We start from the raw sequence: 21,195 nt of genomic DNA, 5'->3' as shown, positions 1-21,195 counted from the left end.
TTGTTTTGCATTCATGTGCTTACTCATGTACGTGTGTGTGTGTATACATCCACATATACACACATACATATGTAGACACACATATACATAATATCACAAGTTTTATAAATTTGTCGTTTAGGTCTGATCACTTGGAAAACTGTTCTGGATGTTCACTTCTTTGGTACTGCAGTCCAAGCTGTAAGGTAGGGTTTTTACTCAGTCTTATTTGTCTCACTTCTTTGCCATCTTCTCCAAAAAACAGTCCTGCCCCAGAACATCACAATCTTCCTCCTTTCACAATGCTAAAAGCAGTTTATTCTCTTTCCCTAATGTTCTTTCACAAACCTTGATGATGATGATGATGCCACAAGGGCAGCAATTTTGTAGGCAGGGATGAGTCGATTACATTGGCCCCAGTGTTCAAATGATACTTATCTTATTGACCTTGAAAGGATGAAAGATAAAGTCAACCTCTGCAGAATTTGAACTCAGAATGTAGCAACAGGCAAAATACCGCTAAGAATTTTGTCTGGCATGCTAACAATTCAAGAACACAAAATGCTCCACACCTCTCAGCAACATGGAGGTGTAGCAAGAGATGCAATAGAAATTTGCCTAAAACAACCAAATGTTGAATAATCATCATCATCCTTTAACATCTGTTTTCCGTGCTGGGATGAGTTGGACGATTTGACCGGAGCTGGCCAGCTGCAGAGCTACAGCAGGTTTCAGTTTGATTTTGCTTGGTTTCTGCAGCTGGATGCCCTTCATGACACTAACCACTTTACAGTGTGTGCTGGATACTTTTAATGTAGCACTGCATGAGAACCTTTACATAGCACTGGCATGAGTACTTTTTACATGGCACCAGCACAGGGCTCTTGAAGGCATTTTGTCTGATATGCTGATGATTCTGCAAGCTTGCAGTCTTGATGATAATAATAATAATAATAATAATGAGTTCAAATTTTGGCACAAAGCCAACAATTTCAAGGGAGGGGATAAATTTATTACATCAACCCTAGTGCTCAATTGGTACTTATTTTATCAACCCCCAAAAGGATGAAAGGCAAAGTTGACCTTGTTGGAATTTGAACTTGGAACATAAAGACAGACAAAATGCTGCTAAGTATTTTACCCAACATGCTAACAGTTCTGCCACCTCACTGCCATAATAAATGATAATAATAATAATAATTTTCATCATCATCATCATCATCATTATTTAATGTCCGCTTTCCATGCTGGCATGGGTTGGACGGTTTGACTGAGGACTGGCAAGCCAGGAGGCTGCACCAGGCTCCAATCTGGCAAGGTTTCTACAGCTGGATGCCCTTCCTAACCCCAACCACTCCAAGAGTGTAGTGGGTGCTTTTACATGCCAATGGCACAGGACCCAGTCAGGCAGCACTGGCATTGACCACACTGAAATGGTGCTTTTTACATGCCACCAGCATGGGAGCCAGTCAAGCGGTACTAGCATTGACCACAACTACGACTTTGCTTGACTCAACAGGTCTTCTCAAGCACAGTATATTGCTCGAAGATTGAAGGGTACTTTTAAACGGGCTGGTTATGCAACACTGGCATCGGCCACAGCTACGATCTCACTTGACTTGCCAGGTCTTCTTAATCACAGCATAATTCCAAAGGTCTTGGTCGCTTGTCATTGCCTCTGTGACGCCCAACGTTCGAAGGTTGTGCTTCACCACCTCATCCCATGTTTTCTTGGGTCTGCCTCTTCCACAGGTTCCTTCCACTGTTAGGCTGTGACACTTCTTCACGTAGCTGTTCTCATCCATTCACAACACATGACCATACCAGCGCAGTCGTCTCTCTTGCACACCACATCTGATGCTTCTTATGTCCAACTTTTCTCTCGGGGTGCTTACACTCTGTTGTATGTGCACACTGACATTACACATCCAGTAGAGCATACTAGCTTCATTTCTTTCCAGCCTATGCATGTCCTCATCAGTCACAGCCCATATTTCATTCCGTGTAGCATGGCTGTTCACACACATGAATCATACAGTCTACCTTTTACTCTGAGTGAGAGGCCCTTTGTTACCAGCAGAGGTAGGAGCTGCTTGAACTTTGCCCAGGCTATTCTTATTCTAGCAGCTACTATGTTCTCAGAGCATCCACCTCCAATACTAACTTGGTCACCTAGGTAACGGAAGCTATCAGCTACTTCTAGTTTTTTCCCTTGGCATGTGATGGAATCTATTTTCTGTACACACAAAAACTATCTTCCCAGTTAGCCTTCCTTTGATATTGCTGCACCTCTTATGTGTCCATAGATTACACCAGGCACATCTTATGGAGTTTCTATCTATGCCTTTTCTACAGATTGAGCAGGGTCATCTATCTGACTGCATTTGTGATTTGTCTGCCTTTCTACTTACTAAGACTTCGATTTTTGCTAGATTGACTCTAAGATCCTTTGATTCTAGACCTTGCTTCCACACCTGAAACTTCTCCTCTAGTTCTAGTAGTGACTCAGCTATTAGAGCAAGATCATCAGCATAGAGGAGCTCCCAGAGCAAGTCTGTCTTGAATTCCACTGTTATTGCCTGGAGGACTATGATGAATAAGAGCGGGCTGAGGATTGATCCTTGGTGAACCCCTGCTTCTACCCAGAATTCTTCACTTTACTCGTTGCCAACCCTCACCTTACTGACAACATCCCTGTACATGGCTTGCACCATAATGTCTCAAATGTTTTGTGAAAGGGAACAAATGTAAATGATATTTATTATCTCTTCAGGAAATGGATTTTGATATACATAAAACTGAATGTCTTTGTTATCAGAACCAAGGTGATCCAGTGTTGCCACCCTCAGAAATCAGAATGGTATTGCGACTGGTTATCCGATGGCAAGTATGTGATTTCTGTTTCTTCCAACAATATTTAATTTAGCACCCTGATATCCCCTGTGGAGCTTTTTGACCATTTCTTAGACCATGTCTGTTTTCAGGCTTTAGATATTAGGATAATAGGATAACTTGAAACCTTGATGTACCAACCACTGGTCATAGTTTGTTTACCACAATCCCAGTTCAGAGTTCCTACAAAGGTTACTGGTGCTGTACTTCCTTTTTCTCACTAATAAGATCTACTATAGCCTATACTCTTAGCCTATACCATGTTGTTGCTTGTGGTTTTAGGAGACCTGTGTCATAAGAAGACACCTTCTCAGCCTTGTCACCCTTAACCCAGCGAAACATTCATGATGTAACTACTTAAAGGAGATGGGGTTGTATATATGTTTGATTGCTGTTTTGGTGACTGATTCCGGAAAGAACAGCTGGTAAAGTTGACTTTCACAGAATTTGGACCAAGAACCCAGAGAACTAGAATTACAGTAAGACATTCTATGTGACACCATAACAACCCTATTTACCATGTTATACCTTAACCCTTTAGCATTCAGATAACTCTGTCAAATATAATGCTTATTCAATTAGATTGTTTTGAATTAATCATGCATTATCTCATAAGTTTGAAATTTTGATGACATGACTGTTTATATTTAAAATAACTTTGTAGGGTAGGTGTGAAAGGCTTGATCAGGCCAGTTTGAACGATAAAACAGGCAGATTATTTTGGTGAGACATGGCTGGTTTAAATGCTAAAGGGTTAAAGTTCTTAATGAATGCAGATATTGCTAAGTCTGGTGATAAAAGTGTTTTTTGTTTTGTTTTGGCCAGAACAAGGACTATTGCAAAGAATCTGTTGAAGACCCAATGTGGAAAAGACAGTTCATTGAATTAATGTCACGTATGTAGTGATTTACTCTTTTATTGGTTCCACTCACTGAACCGAGGCCATGTTGGAGCACTACCATTATTTAATAACTTTTATGTAAATTTTGTTTCCTTTATTAACAAAATATATATTTTTTTATATATTAAAACAATTATTGAATAAAAATATATCTTATGATTAGTCTTTCCCTTTTATTGTCTTCTATGCATATTTCCCAGCCAATAATTAGTAATTATTTTAAAGTTAAACAATCTTGTATTGGTAGAAAACTAATATGCACAGCACTCCTCCTCTAACTACATTATATTTATCTATAGTAGAAGACCTATGCAGTGGGACTGAACCTAGAACAATGTGGTTGAGAAGCAAACTTCCTACCACACAGCCATGCCTGTGAGTAAAAGAATTTAAGTGTGACACAAACAATAGTACAACAGTTGTCATGGCTAAAAATATGATTAAGCCAAAGCCATACACATCCACACACAAGGCCACCACAAATAATAGACCTAGGATGGTCGCTATCGCTACCAAACCAAACAACACGCCAATTCTGCTATTAAATATCAGCAGCAAAGGCAGAATCTCATATTTAAGAATCTTTCTGCATACACTCAGGCAGTATGCATAGCACTTATTGAAACATCTGTAAGTAGACATGGATGATGCAGTGAGTGACCATATACATCCATGAAGGTTTCACTCACTTAACTCTGTTGTCACATTCAGACTTGGTCTGTGACATACTCATAGTTCATACAAAGTAACATGATGTGGTAATATGTACATTATATCAGCCTCTTAACACAAATCATGATGACAAAAGCACTAAAACAAGTATTAACAAAATAATTTTCTGATGCTGGCTTCAACTTCCCCACCATCAGATGGCTCTAAGGCAATGTAGTCTCAAGAACGGCATGTAAAGAACAAAATCAAAGCAGAATTCCTATTTGGTCTCATGAAAATGATGTTCATAGAACAAAGAATAGTATTCTCAACCAGGAACAACATCTTAAATTACTGCTTCACCAATAATTTGGAGCTTATCTACAATGTGAAGGTGTTGCCAGTGATTTTCTCAGACCACAGCATAATAGAACTAACAATGTATAGTCTAAATTACTTAAAGGTGTATAATACCCAAGAAGTACCCAAACTTAATCCAGCCTGAACTTCTACAAGGCTGACTGAAAATTGGTTCCAAAAAAGGGACTAAAATAAAATTGGCTTAGAAGTCCCTCTATGCAAGACATTGACATGTAACACAAAGATTTTGTGTCAATAATATAAGCCATATGCATTAAATTTGTCCTTGAGAGAAGAGCTAATATACACAAAAACATTTTCTCTGTGATAGGAGAGTCTTTATGAGAAAAAGAATAAAAGTCTCAAATAATTTAAGTAAACAACTTTATGACACAAGAAATCCACTTCAAAGAGGCACTTTTAGAGATCAAAAATACATTCACTCTCCTATGAAGAAGAAAGAGAAACCAGGGCAGTTGAAAATATAAAGATGAGTGCTAAGGTTTTTTAAAAATTTTACAAAAGAATCTGCCTTGGTATGCTCTAAGATAGGGCTACAGTTTGAAGAAAACAATTCACTGACTGCAAATCCCATGAGAATAAGTAAAATGTTAAATAAACAATTCCAAATATTAAATAAGCAGTCCCATTTTGTTTAACCAGCTTCAAACTCAGAATCTGTACAGTATTGCTCAGTACTTAGTCAGATGCTCTAACAATAATGAGTGTGACTGAATTGACTCTCAACCCCTCTCCATAATATACCACTGGTACTGTTTCATCAATGTAAAGAAAGACAAAGTTGATCTTTGGAGAATTTGAAACCAAAACAAAAAGAGAAGAAATTAAAAACTTTTAGGCATTTTTATTGTTACTCTGTGATTAGTGCTACTGCAGCATCCGTGTATGTGTGGAACACTTGAGATAATAGATATAGTTTTGTTATTGTTTCATCTATGTTTGAGTAGGATACTTGAGATATTAAATATATTTCTGCTACTTCTTCATCAATGTATATATACGATAATAGAGATTTTAAATATGTTTCAGATTATCAGGAATTGAAACAAAGTGGTGTCAAATTTAATTTAACTTATCTCCATGATGTGGTTGGAAAGTCTCTCATGTTACCTTCTGATGAAACTATATTTGAAATGTATGGAAAAGTGAGTTTTACAATCAATTTCATCACTTCTGCTTCACACTGTTGTTATTGTTATTATTGATGTTGTTTCTGCTGCTGTTACAAATTGTAGTAATAATATTGATGTTTAGCCCAAGGTCAGATTAATCAAACAAACTTATGTTTAAAAATAGAGTCCTTTATTTTTTTAAGACTTGTGGATGTGATTTAGCTGCCATTTCCACTTGGTCAAGCAATTGCATAGAGGGTGTTTTTTTTAACTAATTGTTGTTGGCACTCCGTCGCTTACGACGTCGAGGGTTCCAGTTGAGGCAATCAACGGAACAGCCTGCTCGTGAAATTAACGTGCAAGTGGCTGAGCACTCCACAGACACGTGTACCCTTAACGTAGTTCTCGGGGATATTCAGCGTGACTAAGTGTGACAAGGCTGACCCTTTGAATTACAGGCACAACAGAAAAAGGAAGTAAGAGTGAGAGAAAGTTGTGGTGAAAGAGTACCGCAGGGTTCGCCACCATCCCCTGCCGGAGCCTTGTGGAGCTTTAGGTGTTTTCGCTCAATAAACACACACAACGCCCGGTCTGGGAATCGAAATCACGATCCTATGACCGCGAGTCCGCTGCCCTAACCACTGGGCCATTGTGCCTCCACTGTTGACTAATTAAAGTTATTGTTAATGTGGTGGTGTTGGTGATAGGCAGCCTGATAATAATCTAGGTGGGGTGGTGCTGGGGTAGTTGTTTTCCTTATGGTGGTTATAGTTGTGGCTGTTGTTGTGAGCCATTGATATATTCCTGGCTCTTGATCTTTGACTGTTTTGGTCATATTTTTGGTACTACAATATAACCATCAACATAGCCAACATGATAGAACCGCCAGACAGAAGTCTCAAACTAAACTAAAATATGACAGCAACAGAAAAGTCAAATGCAGAAATAAGTATACAGCTTCTTTGTTTTTTGTTTTTTTTTTTAATCTTGAAGGTATTCTGTTTTGTTGTTCATTCCAGATGCTTATTAACTGTTTTGCAATTCCTGATGAAGATTATACCCTCACTATTGGAACTGGAATTTATCTGAGGTAAAATCAAGCAATCTTATTTGATGCTTAGAGCTATAATTAATTACCTGTATTGATATTGGAACATTAGTTAATTTTTAAATTCCTCAATTGCAACTGTTGTGAGATCCTCTGCTACATATAGTCACAATTCGAATCATGTTCTTCCTTTGCCCCCCCCCCCCCCCACACACACACTCCAAATAAGAACTAAGCACTCTTCTTTGCAAGAAACTTAGTTTAGTTTCATTTTAAAAATAACTTCCTGTTAGCACCATCTGTGTTTCTATTTGTCATGTATTCAGAGAATTTCTTTGGATATTTTTGTTGCTATGATTTTCATGCATCATAGCAATAATATCTCAATTGATGAGTTAGAATTCATTGGTAAATATTTATTAATGATTGTTGTAAATGACTGTCATTATCATACAATGTCATTAATTTCCAATATATTGATTTTAAATTTTAGTACAAGGCCAGCAATTTCAAGGGAGGAGTAAGTTGATTACATCAACACCAGTAGTCAACTGGTATTTATTTCATCAACCTTGGAAAGATGAAAGGCAAAGTCAACCCTGGAAAAATTTGAATTCAGGATGTGGTAACAAATGAAATGCTGCTAAGCATTTTGCCTGGCATGCTAAGGATTTTGTCAGCTTGCCACCCTATTCATTTCTAATGTATTGCAAGAACATGTCTAGCACTGGAGAAATATTACTCTGCTTCGAGACAGGTTGGCATCAGGAATGGCATTCAGTAATAGAAAATCTGCTTCAATAAACTCCATCTGAACCAAGCAAGCATGGAATATTTGACATTAAAATGATGAGATGATGGTTTAATTAGAGAAAGAAAGCTTAGATTTGGAGGAAATAAACAGATGTTTCCATGTCATCTGTACACACGAATAATCTAAGTGATTCTGATTGGGATTTTTACTGGGATTTTCCAATTCTGAGGCGGAGTGGAGTGATCACTGTAGTGATGCATTCACTTGTGAATGACAAGGATTGAAAAAAAGAAACATTGATTTATTGATATATTCTAAATACTTTGTATATTGTATACTGTCAGGTTTATGTGGAGGATGTTATTACTGTAATAAGAGTAAATAAAAATAGAATTGCAGTGATGTAGTCTTTACAAAACCTTTGCATGAAGGAGATGAAAACATGTCTCAGAATGCTTTTTCTTGTGATAATTGTGTAGCTTTCAAGTTACAAAGACTACTGAAGCACAAATTGTGATCTGAGAAAAGAGATTGATATTGGTGTCTATCTGTGTAAAAACACCTACATGTAATCGAGTTACCTTGGCATTCAAGTGATCTGAGCAGGTTAAAGTGACATGACAACAGGTAAAAATTAACAAAAATCACAATATACACTAACAATCATTATGTTGTATCATCCAAATTTATGCAGTCATCATCATTCAACATCTGTTTTCCATGCTGGCATGGGTTGGACAGCTTGAGAGGAGCTGGCTAGATAGAGGACTGCACCAAGCTCCACTATCTGTTTTGACATGGTTTTTATGGGTGAATGCCCTTCCTAATGCCAACCATTTTACAGATTGGACTGGGCGTTTTCATGTGGCACCAGCACTGGTGTATATTTTTTATGATTTTTCTACTGGACTAACTACATCTCATGAAAATCTCTGGATTCTAACCAGATTGGAAGATTTCTATTGATAAAGCACTACAGGATTTTAAAAGTTAATATTTCTCATACATGGTATATCTTCCTCTCTTTAATCTGTAGAAAACTAGTGAAACATCTTTGGTCTTTAATGTTACATGAAATTGCAGCTGTCACAGTAGCTACATCTTTAAGACAAAGATAAATGTCTTTGGTTCAGTTTGTCTTCTGGTAAACAGTGGCACCTTAAACGATGATGAATTTGTTTATTCATGTGTTTTATGTCCCATATTTTGTAAACAAAAGCATAAATACTCTGAATGTGTCACTGGTTTCTTGTTTATATCTGTGTAACTTGGGCAGAATAAATACCACCAGGTATTTTTTCACTCTGCTTTAATTTACGGATAATATGGTTGTTTTTAGTCTCCCTCACCAATGACACTAATGTCCAACCTGAACATCTGTAGGTCAGTGTCTGCAGTAAATATATGGACAGGGAATGAACTGGAGTAGAGATCAGGTGCTTGCAACAGAATGGCCACTTTCTGACCAGGTAGAGTCTTACATTCACTACCCTGAGTGAGATATACAAATCAGTGCCTTAGGGAACTTGTGATTACGGATAAATATTAGACAAACTGAAAGAATACTTTATTCTGTTGCAGTTCCTCCAAAATTGACCACAGTTGTGTTCCCAATGCTGTTATGACATATAATGGTACTGAACAGTTTCTGAGAGCTCTAAAATATATTCCTGAACCTGAACCAAACAAGGTGAGTAATGAGGGAAGAGGAACAAAAAAAAAAAAAAAACGAATATAAATCCTCTATATAGTTCTAAACTGTAAAGATAGGCTGAGATCTGAGAACAATAGAGCTGGTAGAGTATTGGGTAAGTGAAAGAAAATCTTTGTTAACAGAGACTTTCTTTCACTTGAGGACATAGCTTAAATTCTGCATTATTTTGAAGGATCTTTTGCATTTTGTATTAATGTTGGCATGTAATTTATTTATTATTAAATATAGTGATATAAATTATTTACATGTTTTTGAGTTTATGAAACAATTTGTCATGAAATTAGAATGTTCTTACAATTAAACAAAAGTTAATCAAACTATTTCTCTGTCATTTATAGCTTATACACTCCTTGTTTTCTCCTGTATCATATTATATATTCAATATGTTTTGTAGAATGATACATTAAAGAGCATTTTTTATGAGTACTACCGGAATACTTGAATCCACATATTGTGACTTGAATTTACATATATATATATTATATATATATATATATATATATATATATATATATATATAGCATCATACAACGTGGAAGACAATTGGAGATTTCTGCGGGACAACCTGTTGAAAGCCACCGACCAGATTTGTGGGTGGTGTAAGGTCCCCTCCCGACCCAGAGTAACGTGGTGGTGGAACAAGGAGGTAGACAGGGCTATTAGACAAAAGAAACAGGTTTGGAAGGACTGGAAGAACGGTGGTAGCAGGGAATTGTACCAATGTGCCAGAAGGGAGGCTAGGCGACAGGTTTATTTAGCCAGAGGGGAAGCAGATAAGGAAAGATTTGCCAATGTTCTGCGCCGTGAGGACCAAAGACTCGAGGTATTTCGTGTTGCAAGACAGTGTAGGAGAGAGAATAGTGATGTTGTAGGAGAGAAATGTGTTCGCATGGATGATGGTACGCTTGCATTAAATGAGGATGCAAAGAAAGAGGTCTGGAGATGCCACTACGATAGATTGCTTAATAAAGAGAATGAATGGGAGAAAGAGAGCCTGCCGTATGTCGACCCAATAGAGGGACCAGCTATCCGAGTTGATAGTACCAGGGTAGATAAAGCAATTAAGAGTGTGAAGACCGGGAAAGCCCCCGGCCCATCAGGAATCACTGCAGAGATGCTCAAAATATCTGGCAGTGTTGGCTATAGCCTAGTCACCCGTATTACGAACCAGGTGATACACGAAGGAGTCATACCCAATGACTGGTGTAGCAGCATCATAGTCAACTGCTACAAAGGTAAAGGTGACGCTTTAGATACAAATAATTACAGAGGCATCAAGCTGTTAGATCAGGTTATGAAAGTTACAGAGAGGGTCATAGCCCAACTAATTAGGGAGCGAATCAATTTAGATGAGATGCAGTTTGGGTTCGTGCCAGGTAAAAGCACTACTGATGCCTTATTTCTAGTGAGACAGTTGCAGGAGAAATACCTAGCTAAGGATAAACCTCTGTACCTGGCTTTCGTTGACATGGAGAAAGCCTTTGACAGGGTCCCCCGATCCCTTATCTGGTGGTCAATGAGGAAACTTGGGATAGAAGAATGGTTAGTGAGAGCTATGCGAGCCATGTACAGAGATGCTGCCAGTAAGGTGAGGGTTGGAAATGAGTACAGCAATGAATTCCGGGTAGAGGTAGGGGTCCACCAAGGTTCCGTCCTCAGCCCCCTCTTATTTACCATAGTCCTCCAGGCAATCACAGAGGAGTTCAAAACAGGTTGCCCCTGGGAGCTCCTCTATGCTGATGACCTTGCCCTAATTGCGGAGTCACTATCAGAACTAGAGAAGTTTCAGGTGTGGAAGCAAGGTCTAGAATTGAAGGGCCTTAGAGTCAACCTAGCTAAAACCAAAATCCTAATAAGTAGGAAGGTAGATAAAACACAAACCCCTTCAGGTAGATGGCCCTGCTCAGTATGTAGAAAAGGAGTAGGTAGTAACTCTATAAGATGTACCCGGTGCAAGCTATGGACACATAAGAGGTGCAGCAACATCAAAGGCAGGTTAACTAGCAAGTTAGTTTTTGTTTGTGGCAGATGTTCAGGTGCAATAAAGACTGCAAACAAACAGGAAACAACTTCTATCTCATTCCAGGGTGAAAAACTAGAGGTAGTCGATAGCTTCCGCTATCTGGGCTACCAAGTTAGTAGTGGGGGTGGGTGCGCTGAAAGTGTAGCTGCTAGAATAAGAATAGCCTGGGCAAAGTTTAGAGAGCTCTTACCCCTGCTGGCGACAAAGGGACTCTCACTCAGAGTAAAAGGCAGACTGTATGACGCATGCGTACGAACAACCATGCTACATGGCAGTGAAACATGGGCTGTAACTGCTGAGGACATACGTAAGCTCGCAAGGAATGAAGCCAGTATGCTCCGTTGGATGTGTAATGTCAATGTGAATACCCGTCAGAGTGTAAGTATCTTGAGAGAAAAGCTGAACATTAGAAGCATCAGTTGTGGCGTGCAAGAGAGACGATTGCGCTGGTATGGACATGTGGTGAGAATGGATGAGGATAGCTGCGTGAAAAAGTGCCACACCCTAACAGTTGAGGGAACCCGTGGAAGAGGTAGGCCCAGGAAGACCTGGGCTGAGGTGGTGAGGCAAGACCTTCGTACATTGGGCCTCACCGAGGCGATGACTACTGACCGAGACCTTTGGAAATGTGCTGTGCGTGAGAAGACCCGGCAAGCCAAGTAAGATCGTTGCCAGTGCCCCTGGACTGGTTCTTGTGCGGGTGGCACATGAGATGCACCATTTTGAGCATGGCCGTTGCTAGTACCGCCTGACTGGCTCCTGTAGGATTTTCGAGCGAGATCGTTGCCAGTGCCCCTGGACTGGCTTGTGCGGGTGGCACATAAAAGACACCATTTCGAGCGTGGCCGTTTTCGTGTGGGTGACACGTAAAAGCACCCACTACACTCTCTGAGTGGTTGGCGTTAGGAAGGGCATCCAGCTGTAGAAACTCTGCCAAATCAGACTGGAGCCTGGTGTTGCCATCCGGTTTCACCAGTCCTCAGTCAAATCGTCCAACCCATGCTAGCATGGAAAGCGGACGTTAAACGATGATGATGATGATGATGATGATATACTAGCAGAGGCACCCGGCGTTGCTCGGGAATGAAATTGTTGCTTATTGGTACTTGGAAACTTTTACGAAAATTAAAATGGGGATTAAATGAAACAAATGATTTACGTGAATATCCTCACAAGAGTAATTGAAATAAATGGTGATTGTGGAACCCCCCATGCACGCACGCACGCACACACACACACACACAGTATTACACATCAGATGAAATGGACGTGTGTGTGTGTGTGACAGAGAGAGAGAGAGAGAGAGGTTTGTTGTCATGTATACGTACATGCATAAATATGCATACATCTTTGTGTGTGTGTGTGTGCGTGTGTATGAGAGAGAGAGAGAGAGTAAATACTACACACACACCGCTCTCTCACTCTGTCTCTCTCACACACACACGCACACATACATCCAAAAATGATGGATGCATATGACAACACACCCCTTGACTCACTCACATTCTGTCTCTTACAAACACACACATACATAAATGTATAAAAACATATTTACAAAGACACACGTGTGTATGCGTGCACATGTGCTACGTCAATACCGGAAGTTGACATTGCATCACAAGTATGTAAGCATTTTGTAGAAAAACGTCAAAGTAGAGAGTGAAGCTTTTTGCCGTTGATACGTCAATACCGGAAGTTGACATTGAGGAACCTTTTTAAAGAAGTGAATCTTAAATATAAAGCAATATTATTTATTTTTAATAAAAAAAATCAAATGAAGAGCCTAACATTTATCCGAGGTCAAATTATTCATGCATCACAAGTATGGAAGCATTTGGTGAAGTCGATTTCACGTGAAAAGCGAATACACAGACATCTCTATTTTATATATTAGATATACACGCAAATATATTTACACATACACACACACACACACACACACATATATGTATGTATGTAAGTGTCTGTATATATGTAACCTAATGTATGTTTACATCTATACATGTAATTAATGTATGTTATTTGTTTCCTTATATAGATTTTCATTAGTTACATCAACAATGACAGACCAAGTTGGATTCGTAAAGATTTCTTGCGAAAGAACTATTACTTTGACTGTTCTTGTGTTCATTGTAAAGAAACTGAATGTCTTGTAAGTAACTTTTGGTTTGTTTATTTCTATATTTTAATAAATCTTACTCTGTTCCATATATATATATATATATATATATATATATCTTATCTTTTACTTATTTCAGTCATTAGACTGTGGCCTTGCTAGGGCAATGCCCTGAAGGATTTTAGTCAAACGATTCAACCCCAACCTTTGTTTCTTGTAAAACTTGGTATTAATTCTTTTGGTCCCTTTTACTGAGCCTCTAAGTTACAGGGACATAAACACACCAACACCAATTGTCAGAGGACAAACACAGACACAAAGTAACATACACACACACATGCACATGTGTAACTGTGTGATAAGAAGCTTGCTTCCCAACCACATGGTTCTGGATTCAGTCCCACTGCATAGCACCTTGGGCAAGTGTCTTCTGCTATAACCTCAAGCTAACCAAAGCCTTGTGAGTGGATTTGGTAGACAGAAACTGAAAGAAGCTTGTTGTGCATGTATATGTATGTGTGTGTGTGTGTGTGTGTATCTATGTGTATGTGTGTCTTTATGTTTGTGTTTGTTCCTCTCTATCATTTGAAAAATGGTGTTGGTGTGTTTACATCCCTGTAACTTAGCAGTTCAGCAAAAATAGAACGATAGAATAAATACCAAGCTTGGGGTTGATTTGTTTGACTGAAACTCTTGAAGGCAGTGCCCCAGCATGACCACAGTCTAATGATTGAAACAAGTAAATGATAAAAGATATATATATATATATATATATATATATATATGATGGGCTTCTTTCAATTTCCATCTACCAAATCCACTCACAAGGCTTTGGTCAGCTTGAAGTTATAGTAGAAAACACTTGCCCAAGGCACCATGCAATGGGACTGAACCTGGAACCATGTGATTGAGAAGCAAGCTTTTTACCACACACCGACAACTACACCTATATTTATGTAACAACACTATTCACTTTTGTTGGTATGATTATTAGTATAGTATGATTGTATAAGTTGGGATTATTAGTGTTACATTCTGAGTTCAAATCCCACCAAAATTAATTTTAGAATCAAGTTCTGGATTCAATTTTATTGACTCTGCTTCAAAGTGTGTGACCTTGTGTCAATGTTCTTATAAGTTAACGGTTCAATACAGAATGAGCTGACCAATAATCAATGCCATTCTAACTATGACTATATTTTAATCAGTGTATCTATGGCCATATGTAAGACTACATTTTCCATCAGGTATGAGATGTTTTGGCACAGCTTATTTTGGCATTGCTAATTTGATATCAGATGTTTTAATGTTTCCTTTTTCTCACTCTTCCCCCTTTTTTTTTCTGTTTATGCGTGTGAGCATATTTCTTGTTATCTATATGAAGAGAGGGAAAGTGTTTACATCATTCATGTTCAATTAATTGATTACAATATCTCTCTCTCTCCTCTCTCTCACTCTTTCTATCTGTATGTATGTACTTCAGCATGCGCCAACAACTACCGTTGCCACAACAAGCTGAATGTCCAGTCAACCACGCCAAATCACCATCTGCACCCAATTGTCTCATTCTAATTATCAAGGATGTCACCTTTTGTTTTAATACTAGGGTTGTGATTTTTAGAGAGATTTGTCTGCTCTATGTATCATCATCCTGTTACATCTACTTTCCTTACTAGCATTGACTAGATGCATCATCACAGTCCAAACCAGTTTTTATTCAAAGTTACTGCCTCTCATAGACAAGCTGGAGAACACATTTTACTTGTACCTTCCATTTTGGTTTTGCTATAGCTTGATGGCTCCCTATCACTTTACAGAATGTACCAACCACTGTACAGGATGTATTTTATTGTGGCACCTGCACTATAGTTGGCATACCTTGAACAAGACTGAAGGGTCCTCTCCACTTGATGTCTCTCCACTTTACAGAGTATACTGGGTACATGTTATCATGGCCATCAACACTAAGGAGGCTGCCATGTATTCTTTAAAACTTTCAGAGTCCTCACTTCCCTGGGATGAGTTGTTCAAAAGTTTAGAGCATATCTAGTCTTGCTGTAGGATGTTCTGTTATTGGTTTCACATTTTGGCACTAGGCCAGCAAGTTCAGAGGATGGGGGTTAATCAATTACATTGACTCCAGTATATGACTGGTACTTATTTTTATCAACTCTGAAAGGATGAAAGGCAAAATCAACCTTGGTGGAATTTGAGCTCAGAATGTGAAGACAGATGAAATGCCACTTAGTATTTTACCCAGCGTGCTAACAATTCCGACTTGCTAACATTACTGACTTTTCTGAATCGTGTTTTGAAGGACATCTGTCTACATGAAAAATTAAGCTGAAGCATCAGCATAGTTTCCTATCCCAGAGGAGTAGTATCTCTCCACTATATTCAGCTCTTCAAAAATTCAGATAAACTACATTTTTTAATGATTACAACAGATAAAAATAATTATAATGAAATAACTTCATTTATGTTTTTTGTTTTTAAATTTCAATTGTTTTGGAAAGTAAGTGTGGACATAAGAGTGCATTAATTTCTGATTGAAGGATCGCAAACTGACCAGTGTCCATTGTCCAAATGTCCAGTGTTCTGGTTTCATTGGAATCAGCATCAATGATGGTAAGTTGCTATCTACTTTTCACATTCGATTTACCAATATCATGAATATATTTCCATGTTACTCACAGAAACGTTAATATCTTCAAATATCTAAAGGAATATGTTGTTGTTTAACTCCAGGTCAGTTCTGATCCAGTAGACCTATTACCAAAGGTATTCCAGACATGACTACTCTCTCTCTCTTTTACTCTTTTACTTGTTTCAGTCATTTGACTGCGGCCATGCTGGAGCACCACCTTTAGTCGATCAAATCGACTCCAGGACTTATTCTTTGGAAGTCTAGTACTTATTCTATCGGTCTCTTTTGCCGAACTGCTAAGTTACGGGGACGTAAACATACCACCATCGGTTGTCAAGCGATGTTGGGGGGACAAACACAGACACACAAACATATACACACACTGGTCAGCCCGAGGCTATAGTAGAAGACACTTGCCCAAGGTGCCATGCAGTGGGAATGAACCCAGAACCATGTGGTTGGTAAGCAAGCTACTTACCACACAGCCACTCCTGCGCCTATTGTATTTTTTATTCAGATGTGAGCTAAGGACACATAAGAAGAAACTCCATAAGATGTACCCCGTGTAAGCTATGGACACATAAGAGGTGCAGCAATATCAGAGGAAGGTTAACAGAAAAAATAGCTTTTGTGTGTGGAAGATGCACAGGTACAATAAACACCAAAAACGTACAGAAAATAGACTCCATCAACTGCTAGTAGGGTAAGCTAGAGGTAGTAGATAGCTTCTGTTATCTAGGTGACCAAGTTAAAAGCAGAGGTGGATGCTCCAAGAGTGTAGCTGTAAGAATAAGAATAGGCTGGGCAAAGTTCAGAGAGCTTCTACCTCTGCTGGCAACAAAGGGCCTCTCTTTCAAAGTGAAAGGCAGATTGTATGATCCTGTGTGTGAGCAGATATGCTAAATGGCAGTGAAACATGGACTGTGACAGCCGAGGACATACATAGGCTTGAAAGAAATGAAGCCAGTATGCTTCGCTGGATATGCAATATCAGTGTGCATGTTCAACAGAGTGTAAGCATCTTGAGAGAAAAGTTGGGCATAAGGGGCATTAGATGTGCTGTGCAAGAGAGACAAATGTGCTGGTATGGTCATGTGATGTGTATGGATGAGGACAGCTGTGCAAAGAAGTGCCAATTTCTCTAACTGTGGAGGGAGCCTATGTTAAAGGTTGACCCAGGAAGACATAGAATAAGGTGATGAAGCATGATCTTCGAACATTGGGCCACACAGAGGCAATGACTAGTGACTGAGATCTTTGGCAATATGCTGTGCTTGAGAAAATCTGTCAAGCCAAGTGAAATCATTGTCATGGCCAATGCTGGTGTCCCATAACTTGCGCCCATGCATGTGGAATGTAAAAAGCACCTTTCAAGTGTTGAGCCTCACAGAGTCAATGGTGAATGACCAAAACCTTCAGTATTATGTCATCCTTGAGAAGAAGACCCATCAAGTCAAGTAAAACTGCAGTCATGGCAGATACTGGTGTCATGCAAATGGCTCCCGTGCCAGTGGGACATAAAAGCACTCATTACTCTCTTGGAGTGGTTGGCATTAGGAAGTGTATCCAGACGTAGAAACCATGCCAAATCAGACTAGAGTCTGGTGCAGCCTTCAACTCTGATCAAACTATCCAACCCTTACCGGCATGGACAACAGACATTAAATGATGATGAGATTACATTTTCTGATATATCCTACCCTTTTAAAGACAGTAGTGTCTCATTTAAGGAATATTTGGCAACTATTTCTAATAAGCTGGGTGACCACATAGCTCTCTCATTGACTTGAAGGAATATCTTAAGAGTAGCTGGCATGTAACTCTTGTTTTATGGCTCTTAGTAGAGGAGAGGAAGTTCTGACACAGAATAAGGTGCCACTATATTACAGAAAATGTTCCCAGTGTCAGTCGCTACCATTTAACCACTATAGGTTGGAATCCAAGGCTTTATTTAGCTGGTAGTGCTTTGTTGATTTCTACCTTACAAGAATGCTTTACTGGAAATATCTAGAATTGTAAAATATCAAGGATGGTCTGAAGAGGAGGAGAAATTGTTGTGAGGCTGAATCACATGGTTTGAGTTATTACAACAGAGAAGCAGCATCCATTGCAGGGGCAACAGGAAGAAAGAATAAAGAAGACTCTGCCATGTTGCTGTAAAATAGGAGTTAAATTAAGATTAGATCAATATTTCTGTTCATCTTTTGATATTTTCCAGAAAATGAATTCTTCATGTTACCATGTTCTGTTTGTGGTTTAAGAGATGTCAGCTCTGAAATTTTAGAAGAAACCAAAACACTGTGGAGTTTTGGGATTGCAAAGGTACAAGAACTTCGTGAACTTGATAAATGTAAAGGTATGTATAACTACATAAGTGTACTGATGTTGTTTCTAAGTGCTAAACCTACTTCCAAAGTCTTCTGAGTCCAAATTCCTGGATATTGGTATAAAACCATAGAACAGAAATACTAAAAGGTATAAAACATAAAATATACTACAATTTATGGGATATTTCATTTATTGGGCATTTTGGTGTTTTATATGAAAAACACCACATGTCATTGTCATCGTTTATAATGTCTACTTTCCCATGCCTGCATGGATCAGAAAGAGTACTCTGATTAATTACTTTCCCTTTGCCATCTGTTATATGAAATTTCATTTGCTTGGTGTGTATGAGAGTGTGTGTGTAATAAGTAAAAAGGTTTAAAAAATCTAAGCAGATATCTAGAAAGCACTCAGTGTTAAACAAATTTGGTTAACTATATCCAACAATCAGATATCTATAAATGCAAGTAGAATTAATATCCAAAGTAATTCTTCATGTATGACAAGCAAATCCAAAAGTAGCACATTTTAATTGTTGGATAAATGTGAATAGTTTTTAAAATGATTGATTCTCTAATGACCATTTCTGACAATGGACCTTTCCTGTACACTATGTTAGATTATGAAAACCAGTTGCAGCTAGCAGAGGGTACACTTAACATTCTCAAAGAGACCAGAATTTACGAAACTAACTTGATTTATGTTGAAGTAATGGAACTTGCTAAAGAAGCTTGTATTGAATTGAGACTTTGGTCAAAGGCAGCATATTATGGTAACAAAGTTTGGCCGCAGAGAATGTAAGTAATTCTTTTATTATTGCTAACCAAACTAGAGAAACTAGAAGAGTCATCACCATCAATATATATGTATATATACCTTTGGCATAGTTCTCAGGCAAGAATCAGTGTGACAAAGTTGGCACCAGAAATTATAGGATACAGGCATGGCCAAGTGGTTTAAAAGTTTTTTTTTGCAATCATGAGGTCCCAGAGTCGATCCCAATGCATGGTATTTTGGGTGTCTTACTACAACCAAGGGTCAACCAAAACCTTATGAGTGAAACTAGGTAAATGAAAATTATGTGGAAATCTGTCCAGTGGACTGCACTGTGTGTGTGTGTGTGTGTGTGTGTGTGTAGAATGAAGTTGAAAATTAAGACAAATATCATCATCATCATCGTTTAATGTCCACCTTCCATGTTGGCATGGGTGGGACAGTTTGACAAGAGCCAGCCGGGCAGACTTTTGTAACTGTTTTGGCAAGGTTTTCCGCAGCTGGATGCACTTCCAAACACCAACCACTTTATAGTGTGGACTGCTTTTAAGTGGCACTTGCACTGACAGGCTTACCAAGTACTTAAAAGACAAAAAAAAAAACTCTTTTGAGAGTGGGGAAAGCATTGGAGGAAGTGCTCTTGTGTTGGATGATGAGGCAGAGGGACAGAAACAAGTGTCTTGCTGTAGAGGAGGTACAAGGTTACTCAACTGGAGAGAGAGAGATCAGGGATGAAGACAGAAAGAGGTACGTTGCCACAAAGGAAATACATGGTTACCCAACCTGAGGGAAGTGCAGGAGAAGGGGAGAAAGAGAGTGGGAGACAGCAAGATAGAGATGGTGGCAATGTGCTGGGCATACTCACAACGGATGGGGATCAGAATATAAATGGGTTGGTTGAGTAAAGGAAGAGAGAGAGATAGATGGTGGCAAGTGCCAGGACATACCCCCCCCCCCCCCCCCCCCCAGTATAAATATTTAGTTCCTACATACATTTTACCATTGCAGCTATTCGGAACTCAACATTGAATGTTCCAAATGCATTTGGATGCCCAACTGCAATGGATCATCTGTGGAACTACTTTATTGCATTCTTTTACGGAGATTTAGTATCCAATGCTGAGTTCCAAATAACTGCAATGATGAAATGTACAGAGGAACTAATAATTTATATTGGGATTTATCTTAATTTTCCACTACATATATTGTGTATATCATAACTAGTAACACAGCTAAGTACAGTGGTAGACTAACCACTATACTGGAAGCTGATTGGATAATGATAACCTATGTGGAGCTCTCATTCATGCCGTAGCAGTCATACATCAGACTGTACACACAAGATATTTATGTAAAATGTATATGAGGGAACCACTACGAAGTTTCAATTTAACACATTGGATAATATAAGCCAGTGATTCCCAACATGGGGCATACACCCCACTGGTGGGCTCTGAGAACCAAAATTTTTTTCTTAGTGTGACATGGAATTGTGGAAATCTTTTTTCATATCAAACGTACACACCTACACTCAGCCTAGCCAAACCAATCTCTCCAGCGAAGCATATTGTGTGAAGACTGTTTGCTACAGTATAGTGCTATTCTAATACTCTAGTGTGGATATTTCTTAAAGGAAAGTATATAATCATGAGAAGTTGATACTTGGTACTTAAAAGAGTTACCAGTAGAATTTTTTTATTAAATAATTGTGATAAAATGTTAAAAATAAAGTTTTTTTCCAACTACCAATGGGGCATACATTTTTCTGGAAAGTTATAGTGGGGTCTGGGGAAAAATAGGTTTGGAAACACTGATGTAGTCCTAAATATGTTATGTCTGTAAAAAAAAATAGTTGAAATTAATTCATTTGGA

At 38.6% G+C, this 21,195-nt stretch overlaps 1 protein-coding gene across 10 annotated transcripts in view; it reads left to right on the top strand.

Moving 5' to 3' along the window:
• Nucleotides 1-21,195, top strand: part of LOC106869377 (histone-lysine N-methyltransferase SMYD3) — a 95,250-nt gene that overhangs the window by 69,201 nt on the left and 4,854 nt on the right. For 5 of the 10 annotated variants that reach the window (XM_089363656.1, XM_052973230.2, XM_089363660.1 and 2 more), the window contains 10 exons: nucleotides 122-185; nucleotides 2,753-2,866; nucleotides 3,697-3,766; nucleotides 5,834-5,949; nucleotides 6,936-7,006; nucleotides 9,300-9,408; nucleotides 13,494-13,607; nucleotides 16,130-16,202; nucleotides 18,440-18,577; nucleotides 19,169-19,346. In XM_089363656.1, coding sequence (XP_089219782.1) covers nucleotides 2,756-2,866; nucleotides 3,697-3,766; nucleotides 5,834-5,949; nucleotides 6,936-7,006; nucleotides 9,300-9,408; nucleotides 13,494-13,607; nucleotides 16,130-16,202; nucleotides 18,440-18,577; nucleotides 19,169-19,346 — 980 coding nt within the window. In that variant the 5' untranslated portion in view covers nucleotides 122-185; nucleotides 2,753-2,755. Of the gene's footprint in view, nucleotides 1-54; nucleotides 186-2,752; nucleotides 2,867-3,696; nucleotides 3,767-5,833; nucleotides 5,950-6,935; nucleotides 7,007-9,299; nucleotides 9,409-13,493; nucleotides 13,608-16,129; nucleotides 16,203-18,439; nucleotides 18,578-19,168; nucleotides 19,347-21,195 lie in introns of those variants that run through there. The other 5 variants (XM_089363655.1, XM_089363658.1, XM_089363663.1 and 2 more) reach the window with 4 other exon arrangements.

The sequence above is a fragment of the Octopus bimaculoides genome, chromosome 15, assembly GCF_046866305.1.
Source record: "Octopus bimaculoides isolate indiv1 chromosome 15, ASM4686630v1, whole genome shotgun sequence".
Lineage (NCBI taxonomy): Eukaryota > Metazoa > Mollusca > Cephalopoda > Octopoda > Octopodidae > Octopus > Octopus bimaculoides.
This window is presented reverse-complemented; position numbering and strand designations above follow the sequence as displayed.